This window comes from Neofelis nebulosa, chromosome 7 (assembly GCF_028018385.1).
Source record: "Neofelis nebulosa isolate mNeoNeb1 chromosome 7, mNeoNeb1.pri, whole genome shotgun sequence".
Classification (NCBI taxonomy): domain Eukaryota; kingdom Metazoa; phylum Chordata; class Mammalia; order Carnivora; family Felidae; genus Neofelis; species Neofelis nebulosa.
Genome location: NC_080788.1, coordinates 1,124,597 through 1,142,739, shown reverse-complemented (window position 1 = coordinate 1,142,739; position 18,143 = coordinate 1,124,597). Strand labels below are relative to the sequence as shown.

The window sequence follows — 18,143 nt, the reverse complement described above, 5'->3', positions numbered from 1 at the left end:
CTATTGGAATGGCCCTGTCATCCCACCTGCCCTGCCTCATGGAACCCTACCCAGTCCAGCACCCCCTCCCAGGGACCCACCAGTCCAGCACCCCCTCCCAGGAAACACCCCCAGTCCAGCACCCTCCCCAGGAAACACCCCCTAGTCCAGCACCCCTTCCCAGGGAACACCCCCTAGTCCAGCACCCCCTCCCAGGGAACACCCCCAGTCCAGCACCCCCTCCCAGGGAACACCCCCAGTCCAGCACCCCCTCCCAGGGAACACCCCCAGTCCAGCACACCCTCCCAGGACCCCACAGTCCAGCACCCCCGCCGGGGTCACCCCTAGTCCACCACCCCCTCCCAGGGACCCTCCGAGTCCAGCACCCCCTCCCAGGGAACCCCCCAGTCCAGCATTCCCTCCTAGGGAACACCCCCAGTCCAGCACCCTCTCCCAGGGACACCCCCCAGTCCAGCACCCCCTCCCAGGGACCCCCCCCCCAGTTCAGCATTCCCTCCCAGGGAACCCCCCAGTCCAGCATTCCCTCCTAGGGAACACCCCCAGTCCAGCACCCCCTCCAGGGACCCCCCCAGTCCAGCATTCCCTCCTAGGGAACACCCCCAGTCCAGCACCCTCTCCCAGGGACACCCCCCAGTCCAGCACCCCCTCCCAGGGACCCCCCCCCAGTTCAGCATTCCCTCCCAGGGAACCCCCCCAGTCCAGCATACCCTCCCAGGGACCACCCCCAGTCCAGCACCTCCTCCCAGGGACCCCCTGGCTCACCACCCCTGCTCCCCGACGTCCCCACACCCAACCTACTGGGGACTTGGAGGGCCAGGCTGTCCTTTGTCACTCTCCCTCACACCTGGCATATAGTAGGTGCTCAGTGAATAAATGTGCGTCACACTCCGCTGGGCCCTGGAGGTATGGAAGTGTCCACCCCTGAGGTCTAACTGTGGTACCATGAAATCGGCATTGTGATAGAGCTTGTGGTGTGAACCAGGCAGAAAGTGAGTTATTTTACATCCAGAGAGGGTATGGGTCCATGTTGCATATGGTGTTAGAAGGATTTGCACACCAGAGAAGGCGAGGGTGCAAAGGGCGGGGTCCCCTCTGTGGCTGGGGAGCAGCAAGCAGGTGTGTGTGTGTGTGTGTGTGTGTGTGTGTGTGTGTCAGAGGCAGCAGAGGCCCCACATGGTGCGAATTTGGAACAGAGCTTCCTCTGCCCCCTAGTTTTCTGGGGCAAAACATTCTTCTGAAGGGACTTTGAAAGAAAGGCCGTCCTGGTAAAGCTCTCAGGCTGTGGTCTCTCTGTGTCTCACACACACGTCCTGCAGGCCAGGGGGATGCAGCCTGTTTGCAGGAAGTAGGCCGTGAGGGAGGCCGGAGGCACCGAGAAGCCGAGCGAGTGATGAGTGACCCCCCCCGGGAGGAAAACAGGCCTTGGAACTTGAGAGCTGGAGGGATCTGAAGACACTGAGCCCACAGAAGAGGAAAGGACTTAGCCAAGGTGGCTCCAAGGTCACCCGAGTGATGGGAGTCCCGGCTCGGACTTGGCTCCCCTGGTTCCGGACCCCTGGCCTGCGTCTGCCGGAAACTTCCTCCTCCTGAGGAGCCGGGCGTGCAGGAAGGGTGTACGTTCACCCACCACGGTGTCGCCTGCGTGGCCCCAAGCCTCCACGGTCCCCCTGACCTCCCACGGCCAAAAAAAGCCCGGCGCCCTCTCTCGCACGTCCTGAGGGCCTGCAGGGCCTCGCCTTCTCCTGGCCACCTCTTGGTTCCAGCCGGCTCCCCTGTCCACAGCAGCGGCCCGAAGGCAGCCCTCGGTGGCCACCACACACCCCTGTCAGGGTGGCCCAAGTACCTTGGCGGCCACAGCCCCTCATCGCGGGGGCTTCAAGCAGCGAGTGCTGCTCCTTCACGCACCCAGGGTCCAGCGTGGGCCCTGCTCCCACGCTCTCACCAGAGTCGGGGCCACGGCCCACGGGCCCCGGGCTCACGCGTGGGAAGGGGAACACCTCACACTTCCGGGGACAGAGGCACATCACAGGACCACACCCACCGTCAGGTGGCAGAGGACCGAGAAGCCCAGTCCTGCGTTGTCGAGCAGGAGACCCAGAGTCTAACGACTGCCGGACTGCTTCCCCCTTCGGTCCCCAAACCCCGATGCAGCTGGTGTGCAAAATACGGAACAGACTGTGCAAAAGGTTGGACACAGCGGCGGGTGGGGGGGCTTCCACGGCCATCGAAAACCGCTCCTGGACAGGTAGAAGACACGGCTGCCCTCACAACCTCTGCCCTTCTGGTCACGGGGGTCTCTCACCCACCTCTCCCCTGCAGCTACCACGCCTGTCGCCCGCCCCGTGGCGCGTGTGCACCGGCTCTTGCCAGTTTGCAGGAACTTGCTGCTTCACCTTCCATAGTTACTCAGGCTGGTTTCTCGACTTTGGAAGCTTAAGACGGGCCACGGTGGGCGTGTTTCCCCCATGGAACTCGGCACGTGCTGCCTGTCACAGCTTTTCTTTCAGAGAGCTGGTCATCAAACATTTACCAGCACACCAGTGTCTTATTTTGTCTCAGGGCCAGCTACATAATTTGTGGGGCTCAAGGCAAAATGAAAACGTGGGGCCATCAGGAACTTCCAGACAGCAACAGCAGAGCCTTGAACCAAACCTGGGCCCTTAGGGTCCGGGGCTCTACACCGGTCACACGCCGGGAAACCAGCCCCGAGGCCATGCACACTCCCCCCTCCAGCCTTGCAGCCGTGTTTCCCTGCAGATCACGCCCAGACAGAGCTCCGCACCGTGCTGCGTACCTCTGCTGGGTCTCTGGGCTCCCCTGAGCACCTGTCGGGCCACAGAGCTCTGAGGACCTTCTACGACAGAGGGGCATCTCTGGGATGCTCAGCTTGGCTCCGTTTCCTTGCTTCAGTAGCTGTCTTCCCTCCATTTACGGTTGGAAGTAAATTTGGAGCGCTAACGTAGGGCCTACAGGTCAGGGTAGGAGTTTGGAGGCTGTCGCCATATTTTATTAGCCTGGAGCACTCAGTTATAGGCCCGGAACACTCAGGATCCTGGAGTCTGACTCTGGAAGAAACCGCTGAGATCTTTGGTTCAGGGATTCGTTTGGAACCAGTCTTGCAAACAGATTTTGACGTGGACCCCCACCACGTGAGACGGGTCGGCGAGGACACCGCTCTGGGGGAGCAGGACAGTGCCGTGTGACCCCTCCCCACACAGGGCCCACCTCCCTGTCTGCAGGCTCGCTCCTCGCCTCCCCTGCTGCCCCGTGCCCTTGTTCACACCGCCCCCTCTGCTGGACAGGCTCCATCCCATCGCCCTCCTGTCGGACTTCTATTTGTCCTTCAAAACCTCTTTTGGATGGCCCCTTGCTATTTCCCTGGTGAGACCCCCCCCCCCACCCACTGCAGGAGCTACACGCCTCTGTTCTCACCTTGTCCTGTCGGACAGTGTGAGTGACCTCTGGGGGCGTCTGACCCCCTTGTTAGGCTGGGAGCCCCCAGGGGGATCTGACTCACCCACTTCCAGCTGTGTCTCACCAGAGCCCAGCACAGAGACGTCCCCAGGACGTGCTGATGGGCTTGGCCCGGGAAGACCAAGATGGACGCCTGTGTGGCTTAGAAGAGGCCAGAGGGAGTCGAGAGGGGAAGAGAGAGAGCTGGGCTGTGCAGCAGCTGTTTGAAAACCAAGAAATACAGAAATCGTTAGCAAAACCTTGGCTGTTTAGCAAAAAGCAACACCGTGGGCTCATTCCGCCGTCAGTTGCCGCGCTGACTAAATGCACTCTGTACCAAAGACCCCATCTTGGGGGCGCGGTGGGGCGGGCGCCGGTGCTCAGGGCCCCAGAGTGTGTGGCAAGCAAGGGATTGCCCCCGATGGACCGAGCAAGCCAGGCCGCAGGGTCGCAAGTGGGCAGGGCGAGCGAGACACCGGCGTGAGCCCGGCTGGGCCAGAGCGGGGTGCGAGCCAGCGGGTTGGGGTAGGAGCCAAGGTGCCAGCTCTCTGTGGCCATCGCTGATGAGGGTCAGCCGAGCAGGCCCTGGGTGCCCACCAAGCCATCCCCAGAGGGACCTGCCCGGTGGGGAGAAAGGCTGCTTCTGAGGGCCCACTGGGGCCGCTAGCTCCTGGCAGGGAGAAGCCACAGCCCAAGACCTCTGCGGGGTCCCTGGGCTCGCGGCTCCCCAGAGTCCGCCTCCCAGGGCTTTCTAGTGCCGCCTGTGCAGCGACACAGTGCCTGACCTAATTGTGTCCATTTTTCGCCCTGGCCCCTGCCGAGGAGCCGTCCTGGAAAGCGTCTCTCCGAGAAGAGCACCATCGGTTTTAAGAACAGGCTACTTACACGCGTGTGTGCACACGCACAGACGCACGTCACTGCTGTACAGAGAAAAGGGTACCGTGTGCAGACGGCCGCTGGGAAGCGATAATGTCGGGCCAGAGGTGGGGGTGTTGACCGGGCATCCCCACGTTTCTGAGCTAAGAGCCTGTGTGTGCGTGCCCGTGCGCGTGCGTGTGTCCTCAGCCCTCTGGCGTATGGATCAAAGAGTCCGCCTCTGCCAACGTGCAGATGTTTGCAGAGAGCTGAAAACAAGCCGGGAGGGGTGGGGGGAGGGGGAACGAGAGGAAGAAGGGTCCGCGCCGGCCGGAATGCTCCTCGGATATTTTCAGCCACTCCGCAAGCAGAGGCTGGGGTAATTTTAGCAACCAGGGCGTGGAGAGGGGGTGACTGCTCCGTTTTGCTCCAAAAGTGCTCAGTTGTGAGAACCCATTCATCCCGCGGCGCGGCTCGCGGCCTGGACGGGACAGAGCCACACGCCCTGCAGAGGGCGCTGTGGCCCGGAGCGTTTGTAGGTTCCCCTGCGAGGCCGCCCTGCGTTCCTGCGGTTCCTGTGCCTGCCGTTTGTTTGGTGGCTGCGGGCCTGATTCCCTCGCGTGGACGTAGCCCGCAAGCGTGTGCTGAGCGCCGGGAGCACTCTGATGAGAGTGGCAGGCAGAGACGGGGGATGCCAGCTCTTGAATGGGGGTCCACAGCCCCAGTGAAAGGCGCCCTGGAGTGGCGGGAAGAAGGCTGGAGGGGCTGGGTCCCCGAGGCACCCCCTGTCCCGGGCCCCGCCCCTCGGTTCTGTTCTTGCAGCTCTGCTGACATTGGCCGGATGGAGGCTTTTTAGGGCAGCTCAGACGTTCCTTCCGCGGGACTGTCCTGTGTTTCCAGGCCGGCAGTTTCCACAGAGGCTCCCGGTCAGAGAAGTGCTTCAGGGCTGCCCAGGGGAGGGGACAGCCAGCCGGCCCGGCTTTGCCTCCGCCACCTGCTTTTCTCTGACGGCAGCAGGGTTTTGTCGGAAACACTAAGGGGACCACCCAAGTGTCCGCTTACGCATGAGTGCATTGCCAGGTGCGGTGTGCAGGCAGCACAGAACCCTATCCAGCCTTAAAGAGGAAGGAGGTCCTGACCCCTGCTGCAGCATGGACGAACCCTGACGACGTCGCAGCAGGTGGACTAAGCCAGACACAAAAGTTCTGTAGGGTTCCACTTCCACTTGTGACAGGAGGTCCCTAGAGGAGTCAAGTTCACGGAAGACAGGACCTAGACGGTGGGGCCAGAGGAGGGGGAAACATGGCTTAATGGGGTCAGAGTTTCAGTGTGGGAAGGTGGAAAGCCCTGGAGATGGACGGTGGGGACGGCGGCACACTGTGCTTCATGCCAGTGACCTCTGCACCTGAAACTGGTTTAAATAGTTGTTTTATGCTGTTTTGCCACAACAAAAATTCAGAAATAAAGGGGATGGTGGTTTGGGCTGTGGGGAGGAGAATCCCAGATTGAGGCCAAAGCTGCCACATTGCACTGGGGTGCCCGCCGCCCGGAGAGCGCGGGGGCCTCTCACCAGGAGCTGGGGCCTGGGTGTGCAGGTGGGCAGCCGCACACAGAGCAGGGGACAGGAGCCCTCGGTGGGGTGGGGAGTGGCGGGGGCCCCCACTCACCACTGCGCCCTCATCTCTTACAGATCGCGACTCTGCTCAGGGACAACGAGCGCATCCAGTCCACCCAGACTGTCACCCCCAACGATGAGGACAGTGACATCAAGAAGATTAAGAAGGTGTGTACCGTCCTCTTTTGAGAGCTTCCTGGCCCTCCCCAGGGTGGGCACTGTCACCGACTGTCTTTCCACCCCCAGGGCCAGCCACCCCCTCCTCAGCCCCGGCCTTGGACTGGATGCACTCTATTTATAGGTGGGGAGGGCAGGTTCCAGAGCGGAGGGAGTGGGTGGGGGGCCGGGACGGGAACCCAGGCCAAGAGGCTGTCGGCCAGGAGCTTCTCCCACAACACGGGACAGCCTCCTAAGGCCACAGTCCCCTCCCCATGCAGAGCCTTCCCCTCATGGCTTTGGTCCCCAGCACACCCCGGATTGGAAGTCCACGGGGCCCCAAAGCTGACCCTGCTGCTGTGATCTGTGGGAGCCCAGATGGCATGGGGACCCGCCCAGTGGCTCTGGGTACTGACCCAGCAGCCTGGGGCAGCAGTGGGGGCAGGTGCAGGGGGAAGTGTGTGTGTTTGGGGTCTTCAACCCACACGGCGTGGGGGTCTTTTTTTCTTTTTAGTTTGTTGCCAGTGCTTTAGAAGCTAAACGATCTGGATTTTGTTTCTCGAAAATAGAAGTAGCCAACATTCATTAAGCATTTTCTATGCGTCAGACCCTTCACGCAGAGCCCTCTAGGGTTTTGCCATCATCCGCATTTCACATGGGGGGAGCTGAGGCGCAGAGAGGCAAAGCCACTTGCCCAAGTCACACAGCTGCTTGTGGGTGACGTTGAAACCCCAGCCTCCAAGCTCCAGAGCCACCTCCTCTGTCCCCGGGACACACTGCTGCCCATGCAAACCCCATTAGTCCCCACCAGCTGGCCTCCTGCGTCGTTGGTGGGACCTGCCAGGCCCCTTCAGGCACTGGGCTTTGCCACCAGGTCTGAGCCGAGCCCCACCAGGCAGGGCTCCCCTTTGCTGGGGCTCCCCTGGGCTTCTCTGCCCGTTTGGAGAAGCATTCTGGGTGGAACATCTCCCTGTGCCTGCCGAAATCCCCCTCCCTCCCTCTATCTCCACCCTCCTGGAGCCTCAGGCGGGCCCTTCCCTCGTGGAGAGAGCCTCTGAGTCTAGAAGGGGGCGGTTCGGACTCAGGGCCGGCCGCCTCTCCAGGGCAGACGCCCCCCAGCCACACATCCACATCCTGACTGTCCGCACACCTTTCCACTGAGGTTCTGATGAGCACCTGTGCCCGGCCCCCAGCAGGCGGTCCCCAGGTCCCCAACCCCGCTGCAGGAGCCGGGTGGTGCCTGGCCTGGAGGCAGGTGCGTCGGAAAACAGTTGTCTCCGTGGCCATGAGTCAAGGTCCTCTCCCAAGCTCTTGCCAAAGCAGCTGCGCCCAGCGGCCCAACTACACGCCCGCCAAGTATCTGTGCCCATCTCGCCGCAGAGGCCAGAGGAGGGCTCCAGGCAGGCCCTGCTGAGGCCCCAAGCACCAGATTAACCAATTTGCCACATTCTGTTCAATTTGCCAATCGCCCTCTATCCCGATGAGCGTTAATTGAGGCTTCTAGGCTTCCAGGCCAGTCGTTGGACGAGGTGAGGAGTGAGGGAGGCCCAGCACGGCCTGGCAGGCGTCTGCCCCCAGCCCCTCCTGTGACAGGGACTCAGGGCCACACGTCCCCTGCCTCTGAGGCGAGCTGGGGGTCTGGGGAACATGCAGAGGTCGGGGCGGGGCCTGGCACCTACATTTCCAGCAAAGCTCGTGGGGCAACACGTGGAGTCCAGGCGCCCCCTCCTTAGCCCCATCATGCGGATGGGAAAGTGGCTTATGGGACCCGGCGACTGGCCCAGGGTCTCGCGGGCAGGCCAGGCCCTGGTCCCAGCTTACCTCCCTGCACACCCCACCGTGGAGGAGGCAGCGAGATGGGGCACCCGACCCTGCCTTGCCCCCCCGATGGAGCCCCCCTGTCCTGGGGCCCTCACGGTCGAGCCCCCCCCCCCCCGATGGACCCCAACGCCGCCCCCCCCCCCAACCCCCCCCCCCCCCCGGGCCCTCGCAGAAGAGCCTCTCCCCCACGCCGGGCCCCTGGCGGCAAAGCCCCCCTTGACGGACCCCCAACCCCCCTACCGGGGCCCTCTCGGCTGAGCCCCCCCTGACGGCCCCCTCCCCCCTGGCCGCCCCCCAGGTCCAGAGCTTCCTGCGCGGCTGGCTGTGCAGGCGCAAGTGGAAGACCATCATCCAGGACTACATCCGCTCGCCGCACGCCGACAGCATGCGAAAGCGGAACCAGGTGGTGTTCAGCATGCTGGAGGCCGAGGCCGAGTACGTTCAGCAGCTGCACATCCTGGTCAACAACTTCCTGCGGCCGCTGCGCATGGCCGCCAGCTCCAAGAAGCCGCCCATCACGCACGACGACGTCAGCAGCATCTTCCTGAACAGGTGAGGCGGCCCCGGAGGCGGAGGGCCCCTGAGCCGCCGTCCGCCCGTCACCGTCACGGGGGGCGGAAGTCGCCCCGAAAAGCGTGGGCGCGGAGCGCGGGTGGGTGGAGGCGCGCCGCCGGGACGTCGCGTCCGGAGACGCCTCTGATCGACAGAGCCTGGGGGCGGGGTGCTGTCGGCATCGAGCGGGCACCTGCCGGGGCGCCGGACGCCTCCGCGCGGCGCCCGCCGGGCCCTCGGCGAAGAATCGTTCCGCGCAGACGTCAGCAGAGCGGCCACCGAGCGCGTTTCGAATCGGCCTCCAGACGCGGCCGTAACGGCCTGGAGGCCGGGCTCCGTGCCAGCGGCCGTCTCTCCCGGAAGGGGACTCTGGCGCCCGCGTGGGGTTGGCGGCGCCCGGGGGCGAGCCAGCAGCGGCTCTTCTGCCGTCAACCGCGTGGTCGGGGGAGTTGCTCGAGAAATGGTTTAGATGAGCTTCTCAGTGGGTAGTAAAGTTGAGTAAACGGGATAAAAACGGGGGAAAAAAACCAGACCGCAGTTTATAAGCGATTACCGCCCCCCCCCCCCAGGAATTACAGCGGGTCACCGTGTGGCCCCTAGATGTTCATTCAGCTGTGACCCGCCCAAAATACGCCCGGCGCAGCCGTGTCACTGGCCGAAACCGGCCCTCCACCGGCAGTCAGGACCCGGGGTCCCCGGGGGCACAGGGCCTGTGGGGCGGCCACGGTTGACGGAGAGACGCAGTCACCATCTTTTTGTGAAATCGGGCAGCACTGCAGAAACTACGGCTGGATCTTTCAGGCGCGGCGGCTTGCCGGGTGTCCCGGGCAGCACAGCACGGTCCGCGGACACGCGCCGTGAGCGTCTGCGCGTCTCCATCTCGAGGTCTGGGGTGGAGCCCAGGGAGCTGCCTCTCCAGCAGGGTGACAGGTGCCGTGGGTCACGGGCCACGCTGCGGCGGGGAGCTTCACGTAACTGCGGGTGGCTCGCTGTCCTGGAGGCTCCGGGAGGCCCCAGGTGACCTCCCCGAACAACTTGGGGGGTTGGGGCGCACACCCCGAAATCCACATATGACTTTGGACTCCCCGAATCTTAACTACTAGGAGGCTGCCATTGACCCGAATTCTTGCTGGAAAAGTAGTCTATCTACGTGTATTTTGTACACCACGCGTATCACATATCGTATTCTCACGACGAACAAACTAGAGAAAAGATGACAGTGTTGGGAATGTCACCAGGAAGAGAAAATACCTTTGTGGCCAGACTGTGTTCATCAGAGAAGTCGCACAAAGTGGGTCTGCAGCCCACGGGTCAGCCGGGCCTGGAGGCGTCGTTACATCCGTGTCTCTCGCGGTTGTGGCCAAGATTGCAAGTCTTTGGTGAGCGTTCATCACAATCACTGAGAGAAGGGTGTGCTTTGGTACTTCCTTCACCTTCCCGTGATTTTGTCACACTTCACCTGTCTTTAACGGCGCCCCTTTAGCCTGGAATCTTCCATCAAGAGTATTCGCGTCAGCTCGTAGCCTTTGTTCAGAAGTCGTTTGAAAAAAATATCCTACGGTTTTATATTTTTATCATTTAATGACTGCACGGATCAGGCCGGGTGCCTTTACCTGAGAACAGACAGGAAGGAAGGAGCCCCCTCCTCTCCCGGTGCCAGAAGGTGCCCGCAGGCCCTGTGCCCCCCGGTCGGCAGCGGGCCCCAGGCTGACAGGCACTCGCCTTCCAGGTCTCACTGATCTGCTCCAAACGGCAGCAGCCTGATCAATTCCTAAGGCCTCCAGAGCGCCGCCCTGATCGTCAGCGGGGGCTGGCAGAGGAGCATACAGGTGTCGGGGGGTCCAGTGAGAGGTCCGTACAGGGCACCCAACACAGAGCCCCGGTAAGGTTGCTCAGTGGGAGCTAGACGTTGAGGTCACAGTAAAGCCCCCCCATGACGCCCCTGCGGAGAATGGAACCCACGGCGAACGGGGAGGGGGCACGTCCCCCCTCCTCCTGGAGGCCAGTGTCATTCTAGCACCCAAAACAGGCAAAGCATCTCTCCCACCAGATCTCATAGATACAGAACATTCCAGATTGAATCCAGAATTACATAAAAAGAACGGTACGTCATTACACCGAGAAGGCAGGGCTGGTTCAATATCGAGTCGGTCAACGTACTCTGTATTTCTGTACTATTTTCAGTAGGAAAAACCAGTGAGCCTCAGGCCCCTGCCTCCCACCACAGCGCAGAGGTCGGTGTCTCACAGGCCAAGGGCAGAGGCCGCCCACTTACCAGAAGACATTTGCACGTCACTTTCTGCTGGAGTTTCAGGCTCAAATGCACAGCCCCGTTAGAACCCCGCTGCTGACTGGGTAGCGTCGTCGGCCGGAGCTTGGGAAGAGAGCGCCCCTGGGCACGCAGGTGGGCGATCGGGAGGATGCCGCAGAGTGGGGAGGGGCTTGCTGTGCCTCTCCACCAAGGAGGAGAGATCTTTCACACAAAGCGTGTGGCGGGTTTGTTCAGCCAGACCACAAGCTTGCAGACTGGCGCTGTTTCTCCGTGGTGAAAGCCACGCCCGGCCCCCAGTGCCGGGCACCACGGGCGATGCCGGTGAGCGGGGGCATCCCGCCAGGTGACAGGTGGCTTGTCACCGAGGCCGCTGTGACTGGTGAGCAGGGCTGCCTGCAGTCCCGGGTCAAGAAGGACACTGGGGGGTCGGGGCGTGTGCACCATCGATGAGCCACGTCTGCGCGGGAGGGACGTGCTGGACAGAGGCAGCTAACTGGCCATGAACGGGCAGAGGGCAGGGTGGGGGTGCAGGGGCCAGGCCCCGCCCACTTACCTTGCATTGGCCTTGGGTGAGTCACGCCTTCTGGGCTCCGGTGGGGCGCCGGGTACCAGGAGCTCTTCCCAGGTGTATCCTGCAGACAGGTCACTGCCTCTTCCTTGAACACGCCTCCCACCCTGTGTCCTGGACGGGTGTCTCCACTCTGCCTCCATGTCTTTCCTTGGCTCGCGTCCCCATGTCCCTTGCCACCATCGGCTTGTGTCCCTGCTTATGTGTCCCCAGGGTCCTGTGCTGCCCTCGGTGGCAGCCATCACACTTAAATAATGACTTACTCCGTGTCTGAGTCCCGCTTGCTGTGGGTGAGTTCAGGGCCATAGCATACAGCTGTACCAGTTACGCACTGCACAGCTCAGGGACACTATTCACGTGGACCAGGGATCAGCACACCTTTTCTGTAGAGGACCAGACAGATAGTTTAGACCGTGTGGGTCATGCGGTCTGTGCGGAAACTAAGCAGTCATGGGCGATCCACGAATGAATGGACGTGGCTGTGTTCCCCTAAGTCTCCGTTTATGGACACTAAACTGTGAGTGTCACGTATGTTCCCATACTGTGAAATACAATTTTGTTTCTTTCCAGACCACTTAAAAATGTAAAAATCCTCCTAAGCCTGCAGGCTATACAACAACAGAGAGTGGGGCCACCCTTGGATGGAAAGGTTTTGTGTCGTAAAGTTGCCGCGTTCACCCAAGATATTCTGTAAATGCGACGTAATTCCAGTCAGTGCAGGATAGCAAGCCAGTCTTCAAGTTCAAATGAAGACGTACACACATATAAGTAACAGCGTTTTAAAATAAGAACAATGAGGGGCACCTGGGTGGCTCAGTCAGTTACGCGTCCGACTTCGGCTCCGGTCGCGATCTCACGGTCCGTGAGTTCGAGCCCCATGTCGGGCTCTCTGCTGACAGCCCAGAGCCTGGAGCCTGTTTCAGATTCTGTGTCTCCCTCTCTCTCTGCCCCTCCCCCATTCATGCTCTGTCTCTCTCTGTCTCAAAAATAAATAAACGTTAAAAAAAATTAATAAGAGAAAAGAGTCATTGGACACGGCTAGACCATTCCCAAAAGAAGGAATTCAGATGGCCGATACACAGGAAAAGTGCTGAACGTAACAAGGCTTTTTTTAAAAGCAAATCAAAGCACAATGAGATCATTTTGTTTTCCTGTCAGGTGGGAAACGATGGTAATTTCTAGGTAGTAAGATTACAGGTGAAATTCTCAGTGTATGCTTTTATTTTTTTTTAAAATTTTTTTTTTCAACGTTTTTTATTTATTTTTGGGACAGAGAGAGACAGAGCACGAACGGGGGAGGGGCAGAGAGAGAGGGAGACACAGAATCGGAAACAGGCTCCAGGCTCCGAGCCGTCAGCCCAGAGCCCGACGCGGGGCTCGAACTCACGGAGCGCGAGATCGTGACCTGGCTGAAGTCGGACGCTTAACCGACTGCGCCACCCAGGCGCCCCTCAGTGTATACTTTTAAAATGGATGCTTTGTCAGCTATATTTTTATAGTCCCAGCTTATGACGTTCCCAGCATGCTACTACAGAGGTCTGTGCAGTACTGGACTTTCAGAAGGTGCGTTTCCTTTTCAGTGCAGCCTGAGCAGTTGTCGGCTGGAGGTGCCTGGGGGTGGCTCCCCTGAGGGTTGCTGTGGCAACTCCGGGTAGTCCAGAGCCCCCGGGCTCCCTCAAGATCCCCTGAAAGTCCCCTAACACCCACTCTTCTGTCTCAGACCAGACAGTCTTCCCTTCGTGCATTCTCACACACCCTTGGGTCAGTCTCTTGGTTTTGAACTGCCCGAAGGATCTTCACATGTGGCCTGAAGGTTCTCAGAATTGGTATTTGTACACTCAACAGACTAGTTCAGGGGCCACAAAGAGACAGAAACCAGCCCTGTCAAAAGTCACTGTAGGGATTTGCCTAAAAATAAAAAATGACTTCAGACCAGGGTGTGGCCCATGGCCGGAGATCCATGTGTTCCCACAGCTGGGGGTGTCTCTCATCGGGGGTTCATGTGTTCACACACATTGGGGATGTCCCTGGTCGGGGATCCGTGTGTCCATACCTAGGTGTGTCCCTGGTTGGGGATCCATGTGTCCCCACATGTGGGGGTGTCCCTGGTCAGGGATCCGTGTGTCCATACCTGAGGGTGTCTCTGGTCAGGGATCCGTGTGTCCCCACACCTGGGGGACCATTCTCGTGGGACTTCAGGGAGATGACAGTCAGGTCTCCCTCATGACCACGCTCCGAATGAGAACTCAGGTGTCCTCTACGTGGATTCTTGATATGTTCCCCCGGTGCCACGTTTCCCTTCCAGTCTGTGTGTCTCGTGGGTATAACGGGGTCATGGGCTTCGCTGTTCAACCTGAAGGCGGTGTCTGTCTCTGTCCCCAACTCCCCCACCCCACCTGCCCCCGCTGTCTCTGCACTTCCCTCCCAGCCCTCCTTCTCCCCCCTGGGGTCACAGAGCCCCCTGCCTATCAGAGCCCCTCTATATGAGGGGTACCCCACGTTCTGCTCCCCACATCCCTGTGCCCCTCAGCACCCTCCACCCCGGAGCGAGACCCCAGGGCACGTGGTGCTGGGAGAGGGGACAGCTCCTGCACCAGCCCCCCCCCCCCGGGGGGAAATACCCGGTGCCTGGAACAGCAGAACAAGGGGGCGGGGGTGAGAAGAGAGCACAGAGAACATTCTGGGGAGAGGGAAAGCGGGGCTCAGAGGCTCCGGCTGCCCCAACTCTTCCTCTCTGGGCCTCTGTTTTCCGGTCCAAGAATAGGGTGTACGACCTTAGCATCCTACGGGACTCCCCGTCTGGTTCAGCACAAGCCCCAGATGCTCTGGGGAGACCCTCCACCTCTCCCGGGGGGAGGGGGAGGGGAGGAACGGTTGGGGGGAGGGGCTGCAGGAGGAAGCAGGAGTCTGTCCCCGAGGAGACAAGCTGTGAGGACAGACTGGGCTGTGTTCTGGGGCCAGCTGCCTGCAGAGCCGTGGGCGGGGAGGGGGTGCCAGAGGGAAGCCAGGGCCAGTGTGGCTGCCTGGAGAGCACCAAGCTGCCAGCACAGCGCACATCCCCCGGCACGTCAGGGGGCGACGGAGCTGGTGCTTGGGGACACTGGGTCTTTTGCTCCCTTAACTTTGCCCCAAAGGGTGGTGGAGAGTGAGCGGTGACTGAGTGCCCCGCCCCCACACTGAAATAGTCCCGTTAGTGGTAGGTGCATCCTGTCGCACCTCCACGTTTTGTGTGAAAGACCTGAGGATCAGAGACGTTCGGCATCTTGCTCGAGGTCACACAGCCAGGGAAGGGGCCTAGGCAGAGTGCAGCCCTGCTTCCTGGGGTCTGAGGCCACAGCCTGTTTTGTACATCCCTTGGTGGCCTTTACTCCACCGGAGCCCCCCCCCCCCCCCGTGTGACCCTGGGCTCCTCCAAGGGTCCCCAGGGGGCGCTCCCAGCAGGTGAGAACTTGGGGGCACAGGGAGGCAGGGAGCCAGTGCAGCGTTCAGGCTCCCGGGGCACGGCCCCCACTTGAGGCCGAAATTCTCGACTGCTTTTTAACAAGGGTCCTGGTGTTCGTCCCACACCGGGCCCCACGGGTGACGCTGTCCGTGCTGACGGTGTTTGCGCTGAGGTCTCGGGGGAGAAAGGGGCTCGTTTCCAGAGCCCCGCAGGGTCCTCAGGGGGCTGGCTTGGGGCGGGGGCGCGGCGCCCTGGAGGGGCAGGGACCCCCCCCCCCCGGGGCGGGGCTCACCCCGCGCTTTCCCCTTTCAGCGAGACCATCATGTTCCTGCATCAGATATTCTACCAGGGCCTGAAGGCCCGCATCTCCAGCTGGCCCACGCTGGTCCTGGGTGAGTAGCTGGCCCTCTCAGGGTCCCCGGCCGCACACCTCCCCCCAGGGCCCTCGCCGGGGCCGCCGTCCGGGCCGGTGGTGCTTCCGTCCTGGAGCAGCCCCCCCCAGAAACCCACCGAATCCCCCAGAGGCAGAAGAGAACACACGTGTTGGCAAAAACTGCATTTCTAGGAGGAAACGGCGTATTTTTAGGTACTTATGTACTTTTCCCTTTTAAAAATAATATCTGTGTACCCATTTGAGAAAATTTGAGAATCTAGAAAAGTAGAAAAGGTTTAAAAATATCAATCATCGTTCTCCTTCCAAAGATAAGTGCTATAAACATTTCAGTGTGTTTTCTTCCAATTTTTTTTCTATGCAGACATCTTGGGTTTTTTTGTCCCCATTTTACATAATTGCAAACATACTGAATTTAGATTCTGAATCTTGCTGTTGTTTTATTTATTTTTATTTTTATTTATTTATTTATTTTGCCTAACTTCGTAGCACCAGTGTTTTCTTACTCTGGAAGCATCCTTTTTGCTGGGTGCATAATGCTTCGGTGCCCATTGCTGGCTCAGAAGTAATGATCTCTGCCGGTGACGACTTCTCCTTACTATCAGTTTCCAAGAGTAGTATTACTGACCCAAAGCTTCCCCGCCCTCGGCCATGGACGCCTCTGACCGGGCAGGCGCTTTGTCTTGTGTTCTCAAGTCAGAGACCCCAACTGTCCCCAAGGTCAAAATCAGAGCAGCCTGGACAGACGGGGGCCACCCCTCCTGTCCTTCCCAGTCGAGGATGCCGTCCACTGGGCAGAGGACTGCCCCGTCCAGCAGCGCCTGCCCAGAGTTTATGACCAGGATGCATGCTTTTCTTTCTTAACGGGGTTGAGCAGCGGTTTCGGTGGGTCTGTCCCACCCGGCAAGTGTTGAGATCTAGGGAGAGTGGTTGGGCTTTGGGGGGCTGGGAGGGCAGGAGGCCGGCGGGGGGCCCACCTCACCAAAGCGGGTCTGGAAAGATGGGAACAGAGGGACACGTGGGGGAAGGGACGGGCTCAGGTGGGTGTGTGGTGTGGCAGGAAGCCGTGGAACATGCAGTCAGGAGACCTGCTTCCACGTCTGCCACAGAGTCCCCGTGTGACCTCGGCCATCACTTGTGTCACAGGTGGGACAGGCTAGGAGGGAGGCCTCCTGGGAGCCCTCGTGTGACACGGTGAGGGAGCCAGGGCAGGGGGCGGTTACAGCAGAGGCTTCGGCCGACCCCACAGAAACTCCAGAGCTGGGGTGATTCAGAGATGTCACAGACTGAGGCGGGGGCCCCCCATTCACACCCCACCCGGGCCCGCCGTCGGGTCGAGCAGGACTTGGGTGAGGCCGCATCCCTCCGCAGAGAGCACTTCCAGGCAGGCCTCCCGGCTGGGAGCCGTCAGGGTGTGCGGCGTCCCGAAGGGGTGGGGGCCCCCGCTACAGCCTGCTGCTGGCCCTCTGGTCCACGGGGGCCACGCCCGACGGGCCGTCTCCACAAGTCTGCGGTTCGGAGGTGGCCCCAGCGCCTCTCCGTCCGGCCCCGGATAGGGCGGCGGCACCCCCCCCCGCCCCGGGCTGGGGTCTGAGCCGGGCCCCGGCCCCCCGCCCCCCGCTGAGCCCGCCTTCCCCGCAGCCGACCTGTTCGACATCCTGCTGCCCATGCTGAACATCTACCAGGAGTTCGTGCGGAATCACCAGTATAGCCTGCAGATCCTGGCGCACTGCAAACAGAACCGGGACTTCGACAAGCTGCTGAAGCACTACGAGGCCAAGCCAGACTGCGAGGAGAGGACGCTGGAGACCTTCCTCACCTACCCCATGTTCCAGGTGCGGGACGCCTTCCCCTCCTCCCCCGGGTTCCAGGTGCGGGACGCCTTCCCCTCCTGCCCCGGGTTCCAGGTGCGGGACGCCTTCCCCTCCTCCCCCGGGTTCCAGGTGCGGGACGCCTTCCCCTCCTGCCCCGGGTTCCAGGTGCGGGACGCCTTCCCCTCCTGCCCCGGGTTCCAGGTGCGGGACGCCTTCCCCTCCTCCCCCGGGTTCCAGGTGCGGGACGCCTTCCCCTCCTTCCCCGGGTTCCAGGTCACCTCCCCCGTGTTCCAGATGCTGGACACTTTCCCCTCCTGCCCCGGGTTCCAGATGCTGGACACTTTCCCCTCCTGCCCCGGGTTCCAGGTGCGGGACACTTTCCCCTCCTCCCCCGTGTTCCAGGTCACCTCCCCCGGGTTCCAGATGCGGGACACTTTCCCCTCCTCCCCCGGGTTCCAGGTCACCTCCCCCGGGTTCCAGGTGCGGGACACTTTCCCCTCCTCCCCCGGGTTCCAGGTCACCTCCCCCGGGTTCCAGATGCGGGACACTTTCCCCTCCTCCCCCGGGTTCCAGGTCACCTCCCCCGTGTTCCAGATGCGGGACACTTTCCCCTCCTCCCCTGTGTTCCAGGTGCTGGATACCTTCCTCACCTACCTCATGGTCCAAGTGGCGCATGGGGGATGTGGCCGAGTCCGGCCACAGTGAGGAGGGGGCCTGGCCCTGCAGGGCATGGGGGATGCCCGGGGCAGGCGATGGGGAGCTGGCCCCTGACCCTGGCCGCGCCCCCCATCCAGCACCGCAGAGCGGGCTCTCTGGGCGGGTGCAGGCCCTGCCACGGGGCCCGAGCCCACCAGCCTCCGTGGGACGCTGCAAGGGACAGAGTGCAGCCAGTTCCCTCCCCAGCCCTGCTCCTGGGAGTCCTCCCAGCTGAGGGCCCTTCTTTCCTGCTCTCTCTGTCCTTCTGTGCTCCTGCTCTGTCTCTCCCTGTCCCTGTCTCCCCATCCCTGCCTCTGCCCCCTGCCCCTTCCCGCCACAGATTCCCAGGTACATCCTGACGCTGCACGAGCTCCTGGCCCACACCCCTCATGAGCACGTGGAGCGGAACAGTCTGGACTATGCCAAATCCAAGCTGGAGGAGCTGTCCAGGTGAGCCGGGCTCTGGGCGCCCCCAGCAGGAACTTCCAGCCCCAGGTGGTAAAAGCTG

The 18,143-nt window shown here is 61.4% G+C and overlaps 1 protein-coding gene across 2 annotated transcripts in view; it reads left to right on the top strand.

Moving 5' to 3' along the window:
* The window catches only part of RASGRF1 (Ras protein specific guanine nucleotide releasing factor 1), a 100,886-nt gene that overhangs the window by 33,582 nt on the left and 49,161 nt on the right, over positions 1 to 18,143 (top strand). For both annotated transcript variants that reach the window (XM_058736318.1, XM_058736316.1), the window contains exons 4-8: positions 5,999 to 6,091; positions 8,199 to 8,452; positions 15,047 to 15,126; positions 16,767 to 16,960; positions 17,976 to 18,085. In XM_058736318.1, the coding sequence (XP_058592301.1) occupies positions 5,999 to 6,091; positions 8,199 to 8,452; positions 15,047 to 15,126; positions 16,767 to 16,960; positions 17,976 to 18,085 (731 nt within the window). The remainder of the gene's footprint in view (positions 1 to 5,998; positions 6,092 to 8,198; positions 8,453 to 15,046; positions 15,127 to 16,766; positions 16,961 to 17,975; positions 18,086 to 18,143) is intronic.